Source organism: Tetrao urogallus (assembly GCF_951394365.1).
Source record: "Tetrao urogallus genome assembly, chromosome: 1".
Taxonomy (NCBI): Eukaryota; Metazoa; Chordata; class Aves; order Galliformes; family Phasianidae; genus Tetrao; species Tetrao urogallus.
In genome coordinates this window covers 3,229,342-3,253,310 of record NC_136813.1, presented here as the reverse complement: position 1 = coordinate 3,253,310, position 23,969 = coordinate 3,229,342, and the positions used below count along the sequence as shown (strand labels likewise).

General features: G+C 44.8%; 1 protein-coding gene across 1 annotated transcript; it reads left to right on the top strand.

The window, feature by feature from the left end:
• Positions 1–179: 179 nt before the first annotated feature.
• GDPD4 (glycerophosphodiester phosphodiesterase domain containing 4) lies at positions 180–20,661 on the top strand (the record flags this gene model as incomplete). Its single annotated transcript, XM_079544788.1, has 15 exons — positions 180–362; positions 1,676–1,779; positions 2,541–2,634; positions 7,846–7,905; positions 9,568–9,666; positions 11,155–11,248; positions 12,724–12,869; positions 13,256–13,338; positions 14,234–14,384; positions 15,022–15,246; positions 15,886–16,043; positions 17,409–17,556; positions 18,586–18,668; positions 19,937–20,019; positions 20,630–20,661. 15 exons carry the CDS (start codon positions 180–182, stop codon positions 20,659–20,661), a joined length of 1,743 nt encoding a protein of 580 aa, XP_079400914.1.
• Between the last annotated feature and the right edge of the window lie 3,308 nt (positions 20,662–23,969).

The following is a 23,969-nucleotide window of genomic DNA, read 5'->3' as shown; positions in this document are numbered from 1 at the left end:
GCCTGATGTGCTTGGCAACCCTGCCTGCAGCAGGGGTTGGAACTAGATGTTCTTCAAGGTCCCTTCCAATCCAAGCCATTCTATGATTCTACAACTTTAAGGAAAGGAGAGGACAACCACAGTCGTGCCATAAGTCTTGGGATCTCATTTCAGGAAGAAGATGAGATAAGGCTATTCAGATGGAGGCCAGTTCCACCAGCCTCAAGAAGATCAAATTTGGGAAGCTGAAGGTGGTGCGTCGGCACTTGCTGCAGAGATATGAGCACCAGCCCTTTATCTCCTGCCTGGCCGGGTTCTACAGCTGCCGATGGAAGCGGTACCAGCGCAGAAGGACCGAGCCTGGGAAATGCTGCTGCAAGACGGTAAATTTGCCCAAAATCAGCACAGACATTGACTTCCATACTGAAACAGGTCAGCCCAAGCTGACAAGCGATTGATGTCACATGTCAAAGGTTGCCCAGTCCAAATGAGGTCTATCAGTGCTCTGGATTTTGGCTTTGAGATCTTGATGTGTTGCTCAGTTTGTCTGTGCCGCCGTGCAGCGAGCAAACATGGCAGCAGGGAATGGCCTGGCACCAAATGAGGAGCCAATGAATGGGGGCCATAAGAAAGATAGTGACAGACCCTTTAGCCGAGTCTGTTGTGAAAAGACAAGGGGAAATAATTTCAAACTAAAAGAGAGGAGATTTAGATTGGATGTAAGAAAAAAGTGTTTTTATGGTATGGTTTTTATGGGTAGTGAAGCACTGGCACAGGTTGCCCAGAGAAGTGGTGGGTGCCCTATCCCTGGGGACACTCAAGGTCAGGCTGTCTGGAGCTCTGAGCACCTGATGGAGCTGTAAATCATAGAAACATAGAAAATGCCAATTTAGAAGGGACCCATAAGGGTAATTGAGTCCAAATCCTGGCTGCACATGGGATCACCCGAAAAACAGGCCATACATCTGAGAATTTTGTCCAGATGCTTCTTGAGCATCCCCTTGGTGGTCTGAGCCCTCTGAGCATGGAGAGCATTTGACTTTCAAATCAGACATGCCCTAATGATCTTTACAACTTAGACGTTGGCTTAACCCAATATCTAAACCCAGTGTCTGAGAGTGGCTGCTTCCAACATTCCCTGAGCTCTGGCAGCTCGGGGCTATGCCCACTGCCTCTCCTTTGAGGAGATCCTTCTGCTCCCAGGGAGCAAGATAAGAAATCCCCTCCACGTCAATATTACAGAATCATGGAATGGCTGAGGTTGAAGTCACCTCTGGGTCTATTTGGGGTAGGGCTGGCTGCAGTGACAGCGCTCCCACATCATGCCTTTGGAGACCCTCCGTTCAGGTGCTTACACAGATTGACCAGATCCCTCTGAGCCTTGTCTCTTCACAGGCTGAGCAGCCTCAGCTCTCTTGGAGAGGGTCCAGAGGAGGCCTTGGATATGCTCAGATGGCTGGAGCATCTCTCCTATGAAGAAAGGCTGAGGGAGCTGGGCTTGTTTAGCCTGGAAAAAAGAATGCTCTGTCTGGAGTGATCTCCTTGTGGCCTTCCAGTACTTAAAGGGAATTTATATGTGAGGGAGGTTCAGCATTAAGCCACATGTTTAAGGACAGCCTAAAAGTAACTGCTGTTTTCTCTGATTGTTTTGGAGTAAACAAGGCTCTGACTAAATGTCCTTCTTTTGCCTTTCTAGCGGGAATGTGTGTTTTTCCCATTGCTTGTTGGAGCTTTCTGCTTTTCTCTGGTCTTCCTGTACATGTGGGGTGAAGCAAAAAATGACTACAATAACTTTGACTGGTAAGTACTGTATTTTCCTTCTTTTCCACTTCAGTCACGAGCCAAACATTTGACTCCTTGAAGTCCCCTTGAAGACTCCTTGAAGTTCAGCATTCAAATTGATAGGGGAAATGGTTTCAAAATAAAAGTGAGGAGATTTAGATTGAGTATGAGGGAAAAAAAATTTATGACAATGGTAATGAGTCACTGGCACAGAGAATGTGGTGATGCTTCATCCCTAGAGGCACCCAAGGTCAGGCTGGGTGGGTTCTGAGCACTGATGGGGCTGTGGGTGTCCCTGCTCACTGCAGGGAAGTTGACCAGATGGCCTTTAGAGGTCCCTTCCAACTCAAATGATCCTGTGATTATGTGAAATTGAACAGTACTGCCAGGAGTAAAGAGATGTAGTGGCTAGCAGCAGAAGCATTGTACCAGCTATCTCAGAGCAAACAGAATTGCATGCCCCCCATCTTGAAACAGAGGAATAGTCAGCGAGTCCTTATGCAAATCCTTTCCTTCTGAACCGTGTAGGCAACAGTTACATAAACACCTAAAATTAGATGCCATCCAGATAGCTCTAATATCAGAGGGAGGAAAGGTGTAATTATGTCATTGACTCTTATTGAGCCTTTGGGTAGGAAGTAAAGCTTCCCTGTCTCTTCTTGGGAAACGCCTCTGCAGCTCCTCCAGTGTTCTGACACCTTCTCCTCCAACTATTGTTTCCCTGCAGCCCCTGTGCTAATGTAACACAAATGCTGTTATGAGATTTTATTCCTTTTTAGGTATAACTATGGGAACCTAGGCTTCTGGTTCCTCTGGTCTCTGGTTCTCCTGATAGTGGCTGCAATCCTGTTCATGTACATCACGCTGCTTTTGGTGAGTAAAGCTCCTTGCAAGAGTGAATTACGGGCCTACAAAGTAAATATAAGGTTGGCTTTGATGCGTCAGACCAAAGTTCACCCATCACTGGGATTGGATACATGGGGAGGACTGGGAACACAGAGAGCATTTCTGGTACTTTCTCCTCATTTCCAACCATGGAAAAGCATTTTCAGTGAAGAGGTCTCTGAGATAGTTGTAGGTTTGATGCATTCTTTCAATGACTCCCCTTTGGTGAATGCGTTTCATCTCTCCTTAGCGGGAGCTGAAGTTTGTTGCTTTGACAGCAGGGAAGTATTGAGATCCGAGTTACACTGTGATGGTAATGTAAGAACAGGGTTATTCCTCTAACCCTGAACAGAAGCTCTCATTAGTAGAAGAGAAATATCATCACTGGAGTTGCTATGATTCCCTCTGCTTTGCTGGAGAGTTTGTCTCCAGGCAGAGACTACAGACATGGTGAGAAAGCACTCCTGAACTGTGTGCCAAGAGAGGTAATGTCCCTGAGTCCTTCATTTTTCCAAATCTCATTAGATTTTTTCTGGACTTCTGATCTGCTGCTTCCTTTGGTTTCTTAACAAGGGCAAGCATTTCCCAACAGTGCTACCTGCTCAAACTTTTTCCCTGTTGTTTTCCTCAAAGAGAACCCAAAATAAGCATAGATCGACCTCTGTGTTCCAATCTTCTGTATGCAGAGCTCCAGGCAAAGAAATCACTTCAATTCCAAGAACTGGAGTCCATGCTCAATCTCACATTTGCTTCCATTTTGGGATGTCATGAATCCAGGCTGGGTTGATGGCTTTGACTCACTGCTGTGACCAAAACCACTGACTTTTATCACCATTTCCAGTGGATCTGGCTGGATCAGCTCCAAACTCGTATTTGTACTTTGTCAGCATCCAAACACCAGCAAGTGCCCAGACTGTTTTAGAGGAGTTTCTTGTCCTTGGCAGCATGGAGGTGATGACTGCAAGCTATCAGGGAAGGCAGTGGATGAAGTAAAGCCAGAAATGTAGTTGTAAACATGAGAGAAATTGGTGTCCTATGGGGTTTGATTCTGTCTTGGTCCCACTGTGTAAATAGATCCTCCCAGAATCTTGGTTCTGTCTGATGAGACTAACAGGGTCTGCCTTCCTAGAGAGGGTGAAGCTTGGAGTTTGGGGGCTATCACCAAACAAGTTCTACAAGAGAAACATTTCAGAGGTGCCTCTGCTCTTGAGACAGCCCCTGCAGTCAGATTCCATTCCCTCTTCCTCACCATGAAGTCACTCACCCAAAAGCACTAGGTATTTCTAAAGGCACTTGCCCTGCTTGCTTGTATCATTATGTCAATCATGTAATTTGACATGCAGCACTCAACTATGATGAGCAGTGGGTGTTGGGAGACACAAGGTCCCGTGCCATCAGGGCTGTGATCTAAATTGGACTAGATCCTGAAAAAAGAGGAGCACAAATAGTGCTCAACACTGCCATCCATGTTGCTGCGATCTCAAAATGTGCAAAATTTTAGCTTAGATATGAGGAAGAAATTCTTCATTCACAGGGTGGTGAGGCACAGACCTGGTAAGGCTCAAGGCCAGGTTAGATGGAGCCCTGGGCAGCCTGACATATGGGATGTATTTGCAAATATCAGTGGTTGGAACTGAGTGGGCTTTAGGATTGCTTCCAATCCAAACTGTTCTGTCATACTGTGATTCTATGACAAGGGATAGGGATGTGGAGGAGAATGGCAACAGTCTGACTCACCAATGCTTATTCTAATGGGACTTATTTCAGAGAATGCCTCAGCCTGGAAACACACCTTCATCACCATATGATCCTCCCTGTCACAGCATTTAGCCTTCCAGTGTAGCCTGTGATGAACCCTCCAGCCCCAAAAACTCATAAATACCATGAAGCCCTTCTACACCTAAATACTATTACTGTTGTGGGTGCTGCTCTCATGTTCTGGCTGTGCAGTTCTGGATAGAGACCATCTCCATACCTGTTGGACTTGAAGTCTTCACCCAAACAATGTTTCCTTGTAATCATAGATTCATCTTTTGTTTTGGAAGGGATCTTTATAACAATCTAGTCCAACTCCTCTGCAAGGCACAAGTACACAGCTCCATCAGGTGCTCAGAGCCCCATCCAGCCTGACCTACATGGGGCATCCACTGCCTCTCTGGGCAGCCTGTGCCAATTCTTCATTACCCTAACTGTACATAACTTTTTTCCTTATATCCTTACATTCCTTATACTGATGCTTCACATCAGATCAAAAAACTGAGCACACTGCTGGCATTGTTGGAGTTGAGAGAATTTCCAGCAACCAGTAATGGCTTGTTTTTTTTTTAACCTGTGGGCACTGTATCCTTTTCCTTAACAATGGCATCCAACCAGAACCTGCAGGCCTGCTTCCATGTCCTCATTGGGAACCACCGAAGCAAACATTCTTCAGCCCACCAGCTGCTGAACAAAGCACTGCACAATAAAGCAGTGACTGCAAAAACACTTTCTGCCTGCATACATCAGTGTAATTTTCTTCAGACGATCAGTTTCAATTAATGTAATTGTTACTGCTCCCCCAGACAATTTTCTCATTCCTATTAAAGCTAAAATGTTAAGCTGAGGGGTCTAGCTGCAGGACAATCCAGGTTCAGTGGAGAGGAAAAATCTTTTGTTGTTCAATCTTTTGAACACCAACAGATAATATTTTCCTTTCTGTAGTTCAACCGTGTTCATTCCAAGGGTTTGGGAAAGTCATTTGTGACTGTATTAAGTAAAGTGCTTCAGAAATGCTGTAGCCTCTGCATTTGTAGGCTAAAAAAGAAGACTCAAAACTGTCCATGGCACTGAAGTTCAGAGAGGTGGGATGAGGAGACTACTGTCCATCATTTTTCATCATAACTTTGTGGGCAGCTCTCCAGTCAGAAAAAAGGAAGACAGAGATGTGAGCCCCATTACAGTGAATCCAACTCTCTTGCATTAGGGAAGCATGCCCAAGTTACCAGTTGGCTGGTAGATCATAGAATCACAAAATGGCTTGAGTTAGAAGGGATGTAGCTGTAACCCTCCTGCCATGGGCAGGGATGCTGACCTTAGTGGAAGGAGACATTTCCACACTTCTTACTGAAGATAGGAAGATTGGAAGTATTGGATGTAAGACTGAGAGAGCTGACAGGGCTGGCAAGAGGAACCTGGGCTTTAACCTTCATAGTAATAATCAGACATATATCAGTCACCAACACTAGCATGTCCATGAACTTACATTAGACAATCCCAGGATATGCATGGAAACAGTTTGAAGGTGGGATACCTGCTTGTGTTGGTTGTCCTTTTGCCCAAGGAAGTTCCACTTCTGCAGCAAAGGCGTGAAACATTGTTAGAGGCAGCTGGTCCCTTTGGAACAACACATAGGATGGGTCCTGAGATAGCTTTTGGGGATGAAGCTTGGGATGTTAAGCTTCAGGGGTGCATGGAGAGCAAAGAAAGCTCAAGCTGACTGTGCCAGCACACACAGAAGATGGATCTTGTCCACATCACATCTGCTCACCAACCAATTAAGATGTGTTCTCCTACAGTACCCAGTGGTGCAACTACAGGAGTTCCTTCTTCACCCTCTGATTGGTAATTATTCTTCTTGAAAATTGATAACGAACTATTGATTCCATTCATAAAAATGAGCTCTTCCTCCAATGGCATCCCTGGATGTGCTGCATCATTAGTAGGAAGGTTATACTGCAACAGCAGGGGAGAGTCTGGTTGAGCACACCCTGTGAAATAAGTGGATGCACATTTGCCTTGGATCAAGTCTTTACAACACTGCTTGCAGAAAAGACAAGATTTTAAAAGTGTCTTTTTTCTTCATTTTTCTGAAGTGGATTATTTAAATGGGGCTGGCTTAAGATCTTCAACAGTAATTCAATTCCCTCCAAACTGTTCCCACGGTTACCCATCATGTACTGGGTGTAGGATTAAATTAAAGGAGTCTAACATGTCAAGAAGTACTTAAAAGCTGATCTGTATTCTCTGCTGTGCTTATCTCACTTCAGATCAGCATCATCCTGGAAAAAGAGTGTATTTGTAGGTGGGTCAGGAAGAGATTACATTCTTTTGTAGTTGGGTTTCAGAACAGACCTAGGGAACTACCAACCTTTCAGCCTTGCCTAAGTGCTGGGGAAGATCATAGAGCAGATCTTCCTGGAAGCTGTGCTAAGGCACGTGGAAGAGAAGGAGGTGATATGGGATAACCAACATGGCTTCAAGAAGGGCAGGTCCTGCCTGGCCAACCTTTCTTCTTTTTATGTTGGCATAACTGCTTCAGTGGACAAGGGAAGAACCACTGATGTCATCTCTTTGGATTTAGTAAGGTCAGTGATGCAGGGATGGTACTGGGAATGGTGCTTTTCAACATCTCCATCACTGACATCAACATCTGGTGATGCTGCTCCCCAAACTGTCCCTTACAGTTGCTGGGGAGAGTGCTACAGCCACTCAGCTATCTGAGCACAGAAGAAAGTTTCCAGCAAAGCCATTTGCTGGTTTTTCTCACCCTTTACTCAGTGTTCCAGGCCTTGTGTGTTGTCCCCTGTCCTGACTGGGGTTTGCACTGTGCCACAAGTGAACCTTTCCACCAGGAAAAGGAACATGCCAGCCATAGGGCTGCAGCTGATGATTAGAAATTAACCCAATACGAAGTAGAGGTTTTGAATCTCCAGTGGTAGATGTCCATGTTGTGAGATGTGCCTGTTTGCATTTCTTGTAATTGCTATCAATATGTATTCTACTTTGCACTCTGCTCTGTATTTTAATTCATTTGTTTATTTATTTTGATACATTAATTATTCCTTGAGCTGTATCCCCCATGGGTGATGTGTCCCTAAATGACAACAGATACATAAAAAGCAGGCAAGGTTCATGTCATGGATGCTGGCTCTGGCTATATCCTCTCTGGCAGAGTTTATATTCACAAAGCGTGTGCACCAAAGAGCTCAGTGAAGATGTTGATCCTACAGGGCAGCTTTGTCGTGTGCTTGGTCATTTCAGGAGCATATTTACTATGGCAATAAACATTTCTCAGCACACAGCTGTCCTGCTAACATCCTCACCGTTGTGCAGCAAGGCATAAAATGACTTTGTAAAGCAAAAATCATTCCAGGACTGCCTCACTAAACACACTTTATCATCCTATGCCAGGATGCCAACTATACCTTCTTGATTTTCCAGGTCCTAGCAATGTGTTTGCTTGCAGAAGGGCAGCAGCTATACTTGCACTGGAGTCACAAGGTGAGTAAAGTCAGGGCTTTCTGGTAACCCTTATCCGTGTTTTAAACATCAAACCTGTGGTGTACTCTTCGTGCAAAACTACTTAGATTATGGGAGAGACGGAAGGGAGGGAAGAGGTTAATTTCAAGAGGCTTTAGATATCCATGAGAATGATGTTTCCACCTGAGCTGATCACCCCAGGTTCCCTTTGGATGAGGGAAACGAACTGTCTGAAGACGCAAATCATCCAGCTGGTCACAGGTATCTAAATTAAGATGAGATGAATCACACCTAAACCACCTTTTTTTCCTTGCTGACTATAAAAGGAGCCTGCAGTGACTCATTCAGGTGAGGATGTCTATATTTGACGTGCTCACATGTGGTAGCATAAAGACAAAGAAGGAGTTTGCTGAGGATCACGGTATAAGCCTCTGCAGGCAGTAGCTGCTTTCTCTGTAGAGCAGAAATGTGTCTTTTCCCAGGCATCCTTTTTGTCTTTGAGAAGTTCTGGAAACGTCACCTGGAGTTCTGAAGGTACAGAAGTAAACCCTCAGGAATCTGTTGCTACAAAATTGTACATAACCACAGAATCACAGAATTGTTAAGGTTGGAAAGACCATTAAGATAATCTAGTCCAACCATCAACCCATCACCACCATGCCCACAATGTCATTCAATGTGACATCTGCCTTTTTTTTTAAAACCTCCAGGGATGGTTACTCCACCACCTCCCTAATCAGGGATAAAAGTCACCTTTCTTAAGAAATTCTTGAAAGTTAAGCGAGACATTTCAAAAAGGAGCCCCTAGCCATGCAGTTTAGGGAAGAATGTTACATGATGACAAATTATGCAGTGGAAATAAATATTTGAATGGGAAGATACTTGATCCTGCTTCTTCGTTTTAGTAATGGAAATAAGCTGTTGAAAATGGGCTTTCTGAAGAACTAGAGAGAGCAATCTGTGGAAAACATTGGGATGGTATCCTTGAGTGGAAGAGACTGGGGACGGATCGTTAAGATGTTGACGTGTAGGATCTTCCTGAAGTGTGGTTTGGGTCTTGGTCCAACTATTATGTAGAGCCCAGCAGATAGATGATGTGCCAAGAAGAGCAAACAATCGTAACTGCTTTGGTACCAAACTGGGCAAGTAGTCAAAGAACAGAATTCTTAACTGAACTCCTTTCAGTTAAGAAATGAATACTCATCTCTGAAGCGTTTGCAGTTGCAGAAGCCCATTGCAAAGCAACTCAGCATAAAAAAAAATGTGACAGTGTGTCAATTCATCACTTGTGAGTTCAGCCAGCTACAGGTAAAGGATTTAATGTTGGATCATATAGCACCTATATACGCCAGCTCACAAAGAGATGTCTGTCATTATAAAGCTAGTGGAAAGAGACCACCTCTGGAAATTCCCCTCTTTCTCTATTCATTTTAGAGGGAATCTTGAGGGCTGACTCAGGTTGGGTACCAAACTCTTAAAATCAATCTTGTCATAGAGAAAATCCAATTTATAGCACAATCAGTTTGGTTTTAGTCCCACCAGATATTTCCTAACTGATGTACTCAAACTCATACATCCCAAAATTACTGAGTCTGAACTGCTTAAATAGGTCTGACAGGGAAATTAATTGTATGTCCTATGCTGAAATACTCAAGCGTCTTCATGTTCTCTTTGTCTCCCTAGATTGGGACTTTTCTTGTCCTGGGTTTCTCTATCACAGCCATCTTCATATTGTCTGTACTCTGGGGAGATCAGTGGAAAACAGTCCGCCTGTCATTCCAGGTAAGAGGGACTTGGAGACTGTTTAAGACAAAACAAAACAAAACAAAACAACTAATTTCAGTAAGTATTTTTTGGTAATCCATAGAAAATTCCATATAGTGAATGTTTTTCATGGGGGTTTTCCTGGCAGCCTATTCAGGTTTGCACAAACCTTTATTATGACTTAATAAGTTGTTATTTCCTACTGGAAGAAAGGAAGCTAAGACCTGAAGTTTGGTTTTGAGCTATCTGTTTTATATAACATGTTTTGGGAAGTCATAGTGAATCAGAAGAGCTTCATCTGCTGAGGACAAAGCACTGAGGTTCTTAGGGAGTAGGTGGGGAATGCTTGTGCAAGGTGGGACAACCTGTGGGATGCAGGAGGTCAGAGTGCATGGTCACAACTCTCAGCAGATCTGAAGGTGGAGGCAAGATCTGCTCCACTGCTGCTTAGTGTTGTAGCATCTGGGTCCCCCCATGTCCCAGGAGGGAGGATGTTATAGCATTTGACTACAGAGCTGCCTTGAAGATGTTACTCGGATGTATCACCTCTCTCCCACTTTACTTATTGTCTGTGAACATTAGGACAGCAATGCAAAGGGACTGCAAGAGGAAACAGCTGGTAGCCCCACATTTATTTCAGTTTCTCATAGTCCTTGTGGAACTCTACAATTTGGTAAGCCTAGGCTAAGGTAGTAGCAAAGGTGATTAGAAAATGTTAGCTTCTCCTGTGCACAGACTCCAGGGGAGGAGGAGAAGGGGACAGGAGAGCCATGGGGTTCCCCACAGGTGTTGTTTATTTTAGGTGCTCAGACCCTTTGAGATGCTTCATTTGGCCTCCTGCTGCTGTTCCCAAGGGACATGCATCTCTTCTAGATCCTATGTCATGTCCTTTAGCCCTGTGTTACTATCTCAGATATCCTGGAAGTCTCAGATGACGCCTTTGTTTACACAACTGAATCCTGCTTCTCATTGAAGGAAGTATCAAGTGTCCAAAGCAGACAGCATCACACACAGAAAATCTCTCAATGACTTCTACTTCCTTCAGCCTTTCATTCTTAGAGAATCAGGCATAGGCAGAGCAATAGGAAAGGCTTAGGAAATTCAGAGTTGTTGCCATTATTTCAAAGACTTAGTTGCATTGGAGATGGCTGTTACCTGAGTAGGGTTGGGTTGAATTAGACTGGATTAAAATGGCTGCACTCTGGAAGATGTTAATGAATTATGGCATGATGGTGAAGGTGACTGCCTGCCAAGCCTCATGGGCGAGGACAGCCCTGTACCTTTCAGCTGAATAGAAAAGAGCTGCACAGTAAAGTGAGGAGCACTCTGGGCACCAGCCTGGATGGGGGCATACCTTTCTTCCCTGAATTTTGGGGTGATTTGTGGATTCAACCCAGGTGTAGTAGAGGAGAGGAATCACGTGGGAAGGTACAGTCATGCTGGGGCTTTTTTCCACCTATATTTCTGCTTGACCCTTTATATAAAATCCTTTTCTCTCCTTGCCAGATCACAGCCCCCTATCTCCACATAGGAGCAATAACCATCATGGTCCTCCTCTCCTGGCCCATGGCTCTGCACGCCATCAGAGCAGATAAGAAAGGTATAGTAACTCTGCTTCCTGCTCCCTGTATGACAGAAGATGCACGTCAGTGAGGGAAAACAAATGTGAAGGAGCCTTTACTCCCATATCCACACTCCAGTTGGAGTTGACTTTTAGTTTTTGAGTATTTCGGGGAAATTTGTAGGGCTTGAACTTGGGTAATGCACTGTCCTGTCTGTCTGTCCAGATACATTACTGAGAAAAGGGTAGATGTGACACTTAGGGACACGGTTTAGTGGTCATGGTGGTGATGGGCTGACAATTGGAATTGGTGATCTTAGTGGTCTCTTCCAACCTTCATGATTCTATGATTCCATGATTTACATACTGACTTGCAGAGTTTTGGTCTCTATCTAGGAAGCTGCCAGTCTTGAGGATAAAGAGCTAAGCAGAAATCCCCTTGTTCTGAGGCATGCATGGAAATTTGGTCAATCACCTGCAGGAGAAAGCAAGCAATGCCTGACCTTTGCTTGCTGTGCTCAGCTTCATGTCTCAGAAAGTTGATCCAGACTAGAGAATCTTAGGAGAAGCCAGTGAAATAGGGGAAAGAACTTCCTGATTGATTGGTAAGGAAATTTGTTTTCCTTACCTGATGTTATTCAAAAGAGAGCTCCAGAGAAGTGTGATTAAGGGCAGGGCCAGGAGACAGGAACAACTGCAGAAGAGCCTGGCTCTGGCACTGGGCACTCTTATCTGACCCTGTTTCTTCATATATCTAATTTGTAACAAAACCCACTGACCTCAGACAAAATGTGCTGGTGGGAACAGCCACTGGAGTGTGCAGAGAGATGGTGGTACCCAACCAGATAAATAATGATCATAGGTGTTCACTTCCCAGAGGAACAGTTTCTATCTTTGAGAGAAGGGTCACTCTTAAGTCACATGTCAACAGACACCAGGGAAGACTGTAGGTGATGAGTTAACAGGTTTCTGAGAACCAATGCCCATGCAACCAGGGTCTGCAGGAGTCTGTGTCACACGGAAGAAGCCACTGACAACAAGGTGAATGAACTCTGAATGCATTCAACTTAAGGGAATGGAGAAAGGTTCCTCCTCATTTTTTTCACTGGCAATTAAACTTTAAAATGTTACTTGTTCTTATCTGAGTAAGAAAAAAATAGCATCCTTCTGTTGAGGACCATTTCTTTATAGCTGGGGGTAGCAGCATTGCACCACATCTAAAGAAAAAGAGTTTAAGGCTGTTTCTTGCCTGAAGGCATAGTGTGATGTAATTGCAGCACAAAACCTCAGTCCTAATCTAAACAGCCCCAAACCTTCTTTGACCAGTTTGTTCTCCTGGATTTTACTGTTTGGAGAGGCGGTGAAAATGTGGGGAAAGACGAGATATTAAAAAGTGTTGAGATAAAGCCCAACAATTTTACTTAGCTGGAGGGCTGTATGAAATCAAGCTGCAAAGTGAACCCATATGTTACCAAATGGATTAACTCTAGCCTTCCTCCTTCGAATTCTTTCAGTTGTTCAGGTGATAATTGTTGGTCCATACCTGGCTATCCTTCTCTTTCTTTTCTTGATACCTCTGGGGATGTACTCTCCTTGCATCAGAGAGGTGGGGACACTTGGACCAAAGCCAGCCCTCATCGGACACCGCGGAGCACCAATGGTAGGTGTGGAGGAGTAGTTATACATCTCTTCATCTTCTGTATTGCTACCTTTGTCATCATTTTCTTCTTCCTCTTTTTTTTTCTTTTTTTTTCTCTCTTTTTTTTTTTTTTTTTTTTTTTTTTTTTCCCCTGGAGAAATCAGTGGAGGATGGGAGGGGAGGTATTTCAGTTTGGAATTGCATGCCACAGGGATCACTCTGTAGTTCTGCTAACAGCACTGCTCTTGAGGGACAAAGTTTGAGAGCCAAGGAAACAGGAGACTTTATCAAGAAAATGGTGATCCCTTAGTAGAAAACAGAAGAGTGACAAGGAGACAGAATGTATTTGAAGAGTTCTCCAGAGTGTATCTAAAACCATTTTGCTTATGGGTCATTTCTTTCCTCAGCTGGCCCCAGAAAACACTGAGATGTCATTTCAGAAGACAATTGAACATGGTGCAGATGGTCTTGAAACAGATGTCACCATTAGGTAAGCGGACAACATTACAGCCCACAAAGCTCATGCTTCTTCTAAGAGCATTTAGAGCTGTGTAGTTCCAGGCAACGTGGTTTTACTGGTAGGGTCCCTCAGCTGACATATGGTGACAAAAACTGTGGGGCATGGTTACTCTTGGGCAAGTCAGTAAGTTGTAGCTACTGATTAAAAAATAGAATTATAGAATTATTAAGGTTGGAAAAGACCACTAAGATCATCTAGACCAAAACTCAACACATTGCCATCATGGCCGTGGTCAACATATTACCTCATCACTATTACAGGCTGCCCAGAGAGGCTGTGGATGTCCCGTGCATCCCTGTAGCTGCTCAATGCCAGGTTGAATAGGGCCCTGGGCAGCCTGGCCTAGTATTAAATGTGGATGCTGCTGGCCCTGCCTGCAGCTGGGGGGTTGGAGATTCGTGATCCTTGAGGTCCCTTCCTACCCAAGTCATTCTATGATTCCATGATTCTGTGATTCTATGATCATCTCCATACTCTAAACATTTTGCAGCATATAAAGGCAGTTTTTACCCTAGTCTGGCTTACAGACTTCTGTGAGGGTTTTATCTGTCCTAGAAAATACCAGAACACTCTGGCATCTGCAAAATGTGCCTTTCACCTCATATTGTGTCCACCTTTTTAGGGGCTGGCAGGCATAAATACACCATCTCTGCTCTGTCCCTGATGAAACCAAGTCCCCAGGGTCAGCCAGCAATATTGGTTGGTGTTTTGAGTGTCATACTTCTTTTCTATCTTACTCTCTGTACTGAGGGAGGTCACACAGCTATGTTTGTGGTGGCCCACGTACTTCTTCTCACCTAGCATGACACTGCTTGTGCCCTAAGTGAACTGCACTCAAGTGACCTGAATTCTTGCTCTCCAACAGCTACGATGGTGTTCCTTTTCTCATGCATGACAGCACCTTGAGTAGGACAACCAACATCAAAGAGGTCTATCCCAATGCCACTGCTCAAAATGCAGCCTTGTTCTCCTGGGATGCACTGAAGGAGTTGAATGCTGGAACATGGTTCCTAAAGGTAAGCACTGTAAAGGACAATCATCAATTTGTTGTAGAAGATAAACCAGCTGGCTACTACTTATTAGGATGAATATTAGGAGGGAAATTTCTGGTTGAGCCAGAACAGAGTCAGTAGAGATCCTTAAGCTATAGGGTCTTCTTGTTTTGTACAGTTGGCTTTTAGGCTTTGGAGACTTGTTATATTTGGCGTGGGTTTTTTTTTGTTTTTTTTTTTGTGGCTTTTTATCATGGCAGCAGCAGAACTGACATGCTGGAGAAAGAAGATATCAGCTACTTAGAATCATAGAATCATAGACAATTTAGGTTGGAGAAGAACATCAGGTCATCGAGTCTAACCATTGACCTAACACAGTTGTGCAAGGTGTTGTGTGTGATGCAGCTAACGTGGTGGGGCAGAGAAGCACAGTAGGGCTACATGAGAACTAGACAGTTCAGGTCCCAGGAGCAGTGCCATTACAGCCTAGATTAGTTTTCCTTGTTTCCCAGGTAGAAGGGCTAAATAAAATCGAATATCCTGCTCTGTTGAGGACTGATGACAAACTTTTTCCTCCACAGAGCTATGACCTGTTTGCATGCAGCAGACTCCCACATGCAATGGACTGATTGATTTCCTTTTTCTATCTGCTTGTTTCTAGGACAAACCTTTTTCATGCATGGGCTCCCTGTCAAGGGCAGATCAAAACCAGGCAATGAATCAGTCAATTTACAAGCTAAGTAATTTCTTACGCCTCGCAGACAGTCAGAATAAACTTGTGATATTTGATCTCTACCGTCCTCCAGAGAAACATCCTTACAGGAATTCATGGATCAACAGAACCCTGGAAGTCATCCTCAACGAGTCGGGGATCAGACCCCACCTGGTAGGGTGGCCAATCTTCATATCCCATTCTATTGCTCACTGAATTGGGACATTGGGGTCAACACTGAGCTCTTTCATCATTGTGATAATTGACAGTCGACTCTCTGCCACCCATACTTATATTATATATTGCATAGAAGCTCCTGGTTTAAGTTAAAGCAGCTGGAAGCATTCATTGCCTTCCTCCTTCCCCAGGCAACACTTTGCTTAGGATACATGCCAAATCCATGTGGACCAGGTTATGTATCCACTTATTTCCAGAGAGTTAAGCTGATCCGTGTCTGCTCCCCTGCTGGAAAAAAGAGATAAGAGAATACATTCTGTTGCCTTTCCCATTTAACAAAGCTGCTTTTTCATTCATTTCAAACACTGCAACTTTTGTTAGGGCAATGGGAAACGTTCAGTGATTTCCAGTTGATAAGAAGGAACACTGAAGACCGATTTCTTGATGAAAATGACTTTTGTCAAGAAGCAAGTTTAAACCCTGCAAATGAATGTTCTTTGATCATTGCAAGAAATATGTAATTTGACAGGCTGGGTTAAGCCCCTCAAGCCCTTATCTTTACCAGATTTGAGCGAAGAGCATGGCAATTACTAGTTAGTTCACTGTGAATTCACAAGGTCCTCTTCTTGTTTGCAGGTCCTGTGGCTGGAGAATGACATGAGGTCCTTTGTTCAGTCTGTTGCTCCTGGCTTCCAGCAGACCATGGGCAATAAGGCCCCGGTTGAAGACCTGTTGATGGACAATATTGTCAAACTCAACCTGGCCTACACCGAAATGTCCAGTGAAGATATTCGGTAAGTTGAAGTTTCAGCTCCAAGAGCAGTCTGCGTGCTGACTAGAGAACGTTTGCTTCGTGTGTATCGCAATGTCTCCCTCCAGTGACCAACTCTGGGATCGATAGCATTTTAGAAAGTACTCCTTGGGAGTAAGCAGCCATCCCTATTGCATTTTGGAAGTTAAGGGCTTTAATTCACTGCCACTGCCGACCCTGACTGTGGCCAAGAGGTGGCATAACTGAACCCCAGACCCCTCCCTACCTAAGTCCAAGTCCGTATTTAATCAATCAAAGTCATAAAATCATAGGATCATTAAGATTGGAAAAGACCTCTAAGATTATCTAGTCCAGCTGTACCCCATCACCAATATTGCCCACTGAAGCATGTCCCTAAATACTCATCTACATGTTTCTTGAACACCTCCAAGGATCTGGGGAATCTTCTGGGTAGAACAAAGTATCTTCTGATTTGCTGTCCTTTTACACATGCCATCCCCAGCATCTCTAACACTGAACCATGAAGAACAAACAACTATTAAACCTCATATGGCCTCCACAAACACCTGAGTGAATCACAGAATCACCAAGGTTGGTAAAGACCTTCAAGGCATGATGCTGTGGTCAGAAACCATCACCCTTTCACAGATGGTGTTTTGGAGCCTTAATTTCTTGTCACCATAGCTACAGTGCTCTGCTGCTTGTGATACACTAGGAGTGTAATTTGTGCAAAGGAAGGCTGCATATTTATTGCAGAAGTCTCCATTCTCTTCTATTCCATTAAAACCAAGCCTTAAAAGCCCACACTAAATATCTGACTTGTCCAACTCTCCTTTTGTAAATAGGACTTTTTGTCCTACTTATGAAAATACTGACATCTAATTAAAAGTAATTGAAAGAAAAAATTGAACCCTTTCGATATTAATAATATTCATGTTTTCTTTTCACAGAATTTAAAAACCTAGGAAACAGCAGAATTTAAAATCCCCATCCCTGGAAGTGTTCAAGACCAGGTTGGATGGGGCTTTGGTCAACCCAGTCTGTGGGATGTGTCCCTGTCCATGGCAGGGGGTTGGAACTGAATGGGCTTTAAGGTCCCTCCCAACCCAAGTCATTCTATATCAGTTATGACTGATTCATATGCCAGAGGGATAAATAAATTTTTACTCTTTCAGACATGAGTTACATTTGCCTGCAGCAGACCAGATACTCTGTATTAGTTAATTGTTTTCAAATTGGCTGGTTGGGCTTCCTGTTTATTCCTTATTTAGGTCCTAAAGCAAATATTTCCTATACAGATTTGCCATTTCTCCTTGATTCAGCCCAAAGGAAGTACTAACCTCCTTGCTTTTCTTAATGAAGGCAATTGCCTCTTGGTCTTTTAAAGGAAATACGCTGAGGCAAACATCACCACCAATTTCTATGTGATCAATGAGCCCTGGCTCTTCTCCCTGGCCTGGTGCTCCGGGGCACATTCTGTGACCACGAATGCTGTCCACATGCTGAAGAACCTCAGCCAGCCACTCTTCCTCATGGTAAGCAGTAGTCCTCCCTTGTTCCTGAGGTACAAAATGGGGGTAGGATGCTAATGATTACCTTTAGAGATCAAGGGCCAATTCATTCATGGACATAAGTCCGGTTCCTTTGAGCCACTGCAGCTACCATCATTCTCAACTCCTGTTTTTCCATGGCCCTTAGAAAAGCACTCTGGTTGGTAGGACTTAGTGTCTGTGAAGGAAAGAAAGTCCTAGTGAGACTTATGTAAAGACAAAGGAAGGGGGCTTTGAGGGCACATGTGGTTATTGTGTGACAATTTCAATTTCTGAGATTCTAAGGAATCTTACTGCACTCAGGAGTTCCTAATGACCAGGAACTCCTGCATTCCTTTTCAAACTTGGTCAGATGTCACAAGCCAAAGGGAAAAAAGCATAGAGGCCACCCCTCCTTGCTGGGATGAGCTTTTCATGTTGCTTTTCCATCCTCTACTCTGCCTCTGACGATCTGTAGGGCTGAGGAGTGCCATGTTCTCACCACAGAGTCCCTGCATCATACCACTTGGAATAACTAGTTTCACACTCTTGAAGTGGGTTTTAAAACACTACCATCTCTCATCCAGAAAACTAAATCATTTTCACCCCTTCTGAAGGTGGGTGAGGTTCAGTCTGTCCTCATGAGGGCAAATCCTAGGCTTAAAGAAGGAGCCACCCCCAGCCCCTCGGTGGTATTCACTCAAGGACAGTTTTGTGGGGGAGGAACAGATGCCATCAATTGATATTAATGTTGTAGGGACAAACAAGGAATCCCTGCTCTATTCACTGCAATGCAATCCAGTCTCCTTGGACACCCAGTGGATCAATTTTTACAAAGGATGATGGCTTGGCATTTGCACCCAATGGCAGGTGACCACTTCCAAATGCTTCCGAATGCTTTAAACACCTGAAGGATATCACTTCACATGCACACCAGGGATTGACAAGGCCAAGCACTAATAAGGAGCTTGAGTAGCTTTTTTGCATGCTTCAGTATCCGTGGTGTTCAACATATCCTCTGTCATTCTCTTCCAGACACCACGGCAGTACAACATCATGTGGATCCTGACAGACCTGATCTCAGTGCTTCTCATCTCACTCATCTTTGCTCTGCACTGGTAACTACTGAGTTCACAGAATCACAGAATATCCCGAGTTGGAAGGGACCCATGAGGATCACTGTGTCCAACTCCTGGTTCCACCGCCTTCTAACCTGATTTGTTACCTTTGGCAGAGGAATGGAGGGATGCTTATGGTGTCCTGAAGGGTTAAAACTGCTCTTCGTCAAGAATTATTAAAAAACAAACAAGCAAAAAAGTGCCCTGAAAATCTCCAAAAACCTCTCCTGCTTGCTTTCCTGTTTTTCTTTCCTTTTGGCAACCCAAGCTTCATCTTCCTGAAGGATTCAATATAGACGTGGTGGGCTTAGAGTAGAAACAGAAATAAGTTATCAAAGCTGATGGACTGGAAAAGGAATTGATTCTTCTATTCTTACTGTTTAGATTAGGATTTTAGATATTATGACTTCAGACATGAGGTGGAAAGCTCTCAGTGTTAATATTTGTGCCCCCCATAGTAGTAGTTCTCTGTCTACATGTGTCAAAGTCAATGAGGAAATCCATCCTCCCAGCTGAGAACACCTGAGTGTGCCCAGCACTGTGTTTTCTTTGCTTTTGTGCTGCCCATGACATTATCTATCGTTATTGGGGAAACTTGGATCAGGGTGCTGGATGCATCATGGTTGGATCAGAAACCACTCACCCTGCTCTGCTTTCTGCAGTCCTGACCCAAGTCTTGCTGTAGCATCTTTCACTTTGCTTCCAAGGCTGCAGGTTGCAGCAGATGGCTTGAAATGACCACACCCATGCAATACATTATTGCCATCTCTAGATCTTCCCATCCCCATCTCCTCCAGGCTCCCTTCCATGTGCTTCTCCATGTTGTCTTTGTATTTCCCAGGACTTTGCAGATGGTTCTGATCCATCCAAGAAGGCCCTGCTGGGCTGCCATTGCAACAAGGGTTTTCCCAGTGCTTCTGGGAGCACGGGGCCATCAGCTGTGCCTGGGGGACCTGTGTGATCCAGTTTATCAGGTTCATGAGTCCACTGAACTCACAAATTTTAAATGTCTTTGTCTGCTTAGGAACCAGTGGCTGCAAAATAAGGACTGTAATCCCTTAAATCTTTCCTAGGAAACAGGACTTAGTCACAAAGTTGACCTCAAAATGCTATTGCTCGTGAAGTGTGGATACTTAAGCATCACAAGGTTCCCTTCTCACTAAAGGCCTGAGCAAATCCCCAAATAACTGGGCAATTCCAGCCCTAACAAAAGAGAATAAGGTGACCAGGGCTACAGGGAGCTGACCCAGGCACTTTGTCCCTTGCAGGTGGCGAGAGCGGAGCTTCTCCTGCTGTGCCCATGAAGGTGACCCGATGCTGGAGAGTGGCACCTACAACAAATTCAGGACAGGTGAGTGGGTGAGGAGGGGCGAGAGTTGGATTCTGCTTGGGGAGGTGGAGCGTAACCAATGGGTTGGTGATGGTGCTCGGACAGGACTGAGCCCAGTGGGGCCACCAACCTAGTCAGGGACGGAGCTTGAGGTATTTAAGAGATGGATTTATACAACGAGAAAGGAGTTCAAGATGCATCTTATCACTGTCTGCAAACACCTAATATACATTAGATGCTATATTCTATAATATGCATTAATAATATGTTTTGGAGATCATGGAATCCTCAGAGTTGGAAGGGACCTTTAAAGGTCATTTACTCCAACTTCCCTGCAATGAACAGGGACATGCACAGCTAGATCAGTTTGCCCAGAGCCCGATCCAGCCTCACCTTGAAAGCCTCCAGGGGCAGGGCATCCACCACATCCCTGAGCACTCTGAGATGCTTCCATGCTCCAGGTTTCTGAACCAAAGAAGCAGACAGAATCACAGAATCACAGAATGGCCAGGGTTGGAGGGGACCTGAAGCATCATGAATCTCCAAGCCCTAGAAAAACGACCCAAGCATTTAGGACCAAGCTGTCAGTATTTCAGTATTTCGGTAGCTTATTGTGTGTCCTCTTTTCCAGAGCTTAGCAACATGCCAACCGTCATAGCCTGATGTGGGCAGGGAGGATGCAGAGCTGCCATCTCGCTGAGATCCAGAGATCGGAGCATCACTTGCTGACTCTTCCTGCAGTGCAAATCCAGCCTGCCAAGAGGGGCCAATGAGCTTCTATGAAGAAGGAGCCATTTGTCATCACGGTCCTGATAGAGATGAGCACTGAGTTCTCTCCCTGCTTTCCTCTTCATTTCATGCCTGGCAGGGATCCCAAGGATGAAGGGGAGCACACATGGGGTTGCAGCTGTGAGCTGTGCGCCACAGTGGTTAAACCTCTCTAGCAGTACCCGTGTAGTAGCCACCATTTCCCATTGAGACCTTTGGCATGTCAGAGGGTAATCAATCTGAGCACCCTCTGGTCCTCCTTATCTTTGGCTGTCCATGTTTCCCCAGTCCCCATAGCCCCTTTCTCCTCATGAGTCTTCTCCAGCCCAAGATCACACCAGCCCCACCATGATGGTCAAGTGCTGGTGGATGGTTCAGCAGGGTCTGTAACATTCCTTAATACAGGCAGGCAGGTTTTTCTTTTCCTTCCTCTAATCCTTCCATTAGTCCAAATGGGACAGCCTCCTCACCCTGACTTTCATTGAGGGAGTACTCCCCAAGAATGCAAAAGCAGTTTTGGTGCCTTGGCCAAGTAATTACCAGGACTACGACCAAGATCACAACACTTTTCTTCATTTGTTGCATGTGAACTGGTTCCACCAAATGTCCTGTCTTCTTTTCCCCTGTGGAAGATCTTTATACCTGTTCTGTATCCTGGGATTTATTTCAGTTTTCATTTCTCCCGGTGGCTTCTGGTGCATGGGGAAGGAAAACTGTACTGTGCTCTGCAAAGGAGAGCTGAGCATCTCCCAAGTTTAAGCCATAAATTTGTACTTGAACAGTTAATAAGAACACTTTTTAACAATTATTATTATTTTGTAAATTGCAAGTGCAGCTTTAAATAAATTTTGGCTCTCCTAACCTCTTTTGTTCTTATTCCAGCAGTCAAGGAAAGGGGAAGAACATAGTAATCTTCACCAGAATCAGACCACAGGCATCTTTTCATATATAAGCCTCCTTATTCAGCAGAATGTTTTTGCTGAATAAACCTATATCACAAGTGGAATGTGAAAGGGAAGTGCGAGGTTTCAAACTTAATACTGCTGAGAAGTGCTGAACCTTTCCAAGTTTGAAATTCTCGAGTATTTTGGAGGCTAGAAATGCAAAAAGACACTAGCTTCCTCTGAAGAGAGCTGAAGGATTGCTATAGAACAGCTCCAGATCTATAGAGCATGGAGAGGATGCTAATGATGGCGTTAAATCCCCTCCTCGTACTCTGCACCCGTACTGGTTCACAGCTTTTGTAGGTACCACCCAGGTGCAGATGCACGAGCAGAAAAATGAGAGCTGAAAGTGTTTGGACTGGGTGGTGGTGTGCTCCACGGGGTGCTCCAGGTGAAGGATGTGGTTGGGACAAGCTGTGGTCCCTCGACTGTTGTCGTCTCCTCAGTGTGTCCCAGGCTGACGCATAACAGTCATCCTGAGCTGTGTTGTGTCTCAGCTACACAGCTATTTTTGTTGTTTCCCAGCTAGCACGTCCTGGTAACGCCATTAAGCATGTGGCTGGTGGTCTGAATTCTGCACAGAAACTTTTCATACAATCATAGAATCATTATGGTTGGAAAAGATCTCTAAGATCACCAAGTCCAACCCCAACCCACGCCCACCATGCCCACTATCCATGTCCCTCAGTTTCACATCTCCGTAGTTTTTAACATCTCCAAGGATGGTGACTCTACCACCACTCTGGGCAGCCTGTGCCAGTGCATTACTGCTCTGATATTTTTCCTAATACCAACTTGAAGTTCTCCTGGTGCAACTTAAGGTCATTACCTCTTGTTCTCTTGACCCAGCACTTCCTATATCCAGAGATTCAGCTCAAAAGTTGCTTTTGTGGAGGATCCAGGCCTCGTCTTAGAGGATGAACAGTGGAAAATCCCAAGGCTCCAGGGGGTTTTGCCCAAAGAGATTTCACTTATCATAGAATCATACAATCAGAAAGGTTGGAAAAGACCTTCAAGATGATCATGTCCAATCGTCAGCCCATCACTACCATTAAGTGATGTCCTTAAATGCCAAGACACACTGACGACATGCTCCCCATCACTGGATACTCTCACCAGGAGTCCCACTACACAAAGAGAAGTCCTTTCCCTAATGAAGGAGAGCTCTGATCCCACTCTTCCACCCCTGGAGGTACCACAACCACACAGTGCAGAACAGCCTCCCACAAGCCACTTTATGCCTTTTAATTAGAGTATTTCACTTGGACATATGTTTTTGCATGTTACATTGTTCGATGTAAATACAAAGAGGCCAGCAGATGCTAATACATATGACACACAGGCACAAACACACACAGAGTCCCAGCACCCCCAAAATGGTAGGATGTATGGGAGGCCAACAGAGCTGTGAATGAGGGGACAAGTTCTGAGGGGGAGAGCTCCCCAGGACAGCTCTGAAAAACATTTCTACGATTTGTACTGAGCTTGTGGGGAGAGGCAAAGATGGCAGGAAACTCAAGAAAGTTGTGGTAGTGGTGGTAAGGATGATGAAAGCTTGTCTAGGAGTGAGTGGGATCCCAGGGCCAGACAAATCATGGCAGCTAGGGAGGGAGGAGGAGCATTGGAGATGGTTGTTGGGGAGACAGGGCTCCCAGTGCAGCCTTAGCTGGTGTTACCATGATCCCATCAACAAAGTGCCACAGGCAAGGAGAGGGTGAAGGAAGGGGATCTCATGGCAGCTCTGTCCAGTGGTGAATGTCTCTATGCAGCACTGCGTTTGCTCACGCTGCTGTATCCCAGCCACATGCTTTTGTCCTTGTGTTTTAACAATCAGTGCCATGGTGTTGAGGAACCGAGCCCAGCTGAGCTCCAACAACACAGGGTACCATACAGTATTGACTCCTATGCGTGCAGCTGAGCTCAGCCCAATGCACAGGACCAAGAGAGTTCTCCCACATTTACTGGTAGCCACTCAGCATTAGTGACAACAGCATCAGATCTTGGTGGACACTTCTCCTATCTCCCAATACCATGTGCCCAGGCACCTGATCCTTTGAAGCCTGGACTTTGGAAAGGCACTCCATGCTCCTTCCCCTCTGTTCTCACACACACAGTGTGGGTTAGCCTCCTTTCTGCTGGCAGGTCCCATCTCTGGTCCAGCTGCTCCACACTGCATGCTGCTGGGTGGAAGATGAGACAAGCACCCAGCAGATGAGTATGGTCAACCAAAGACAGAGAAAAGCCCACTGAGACCAAGGG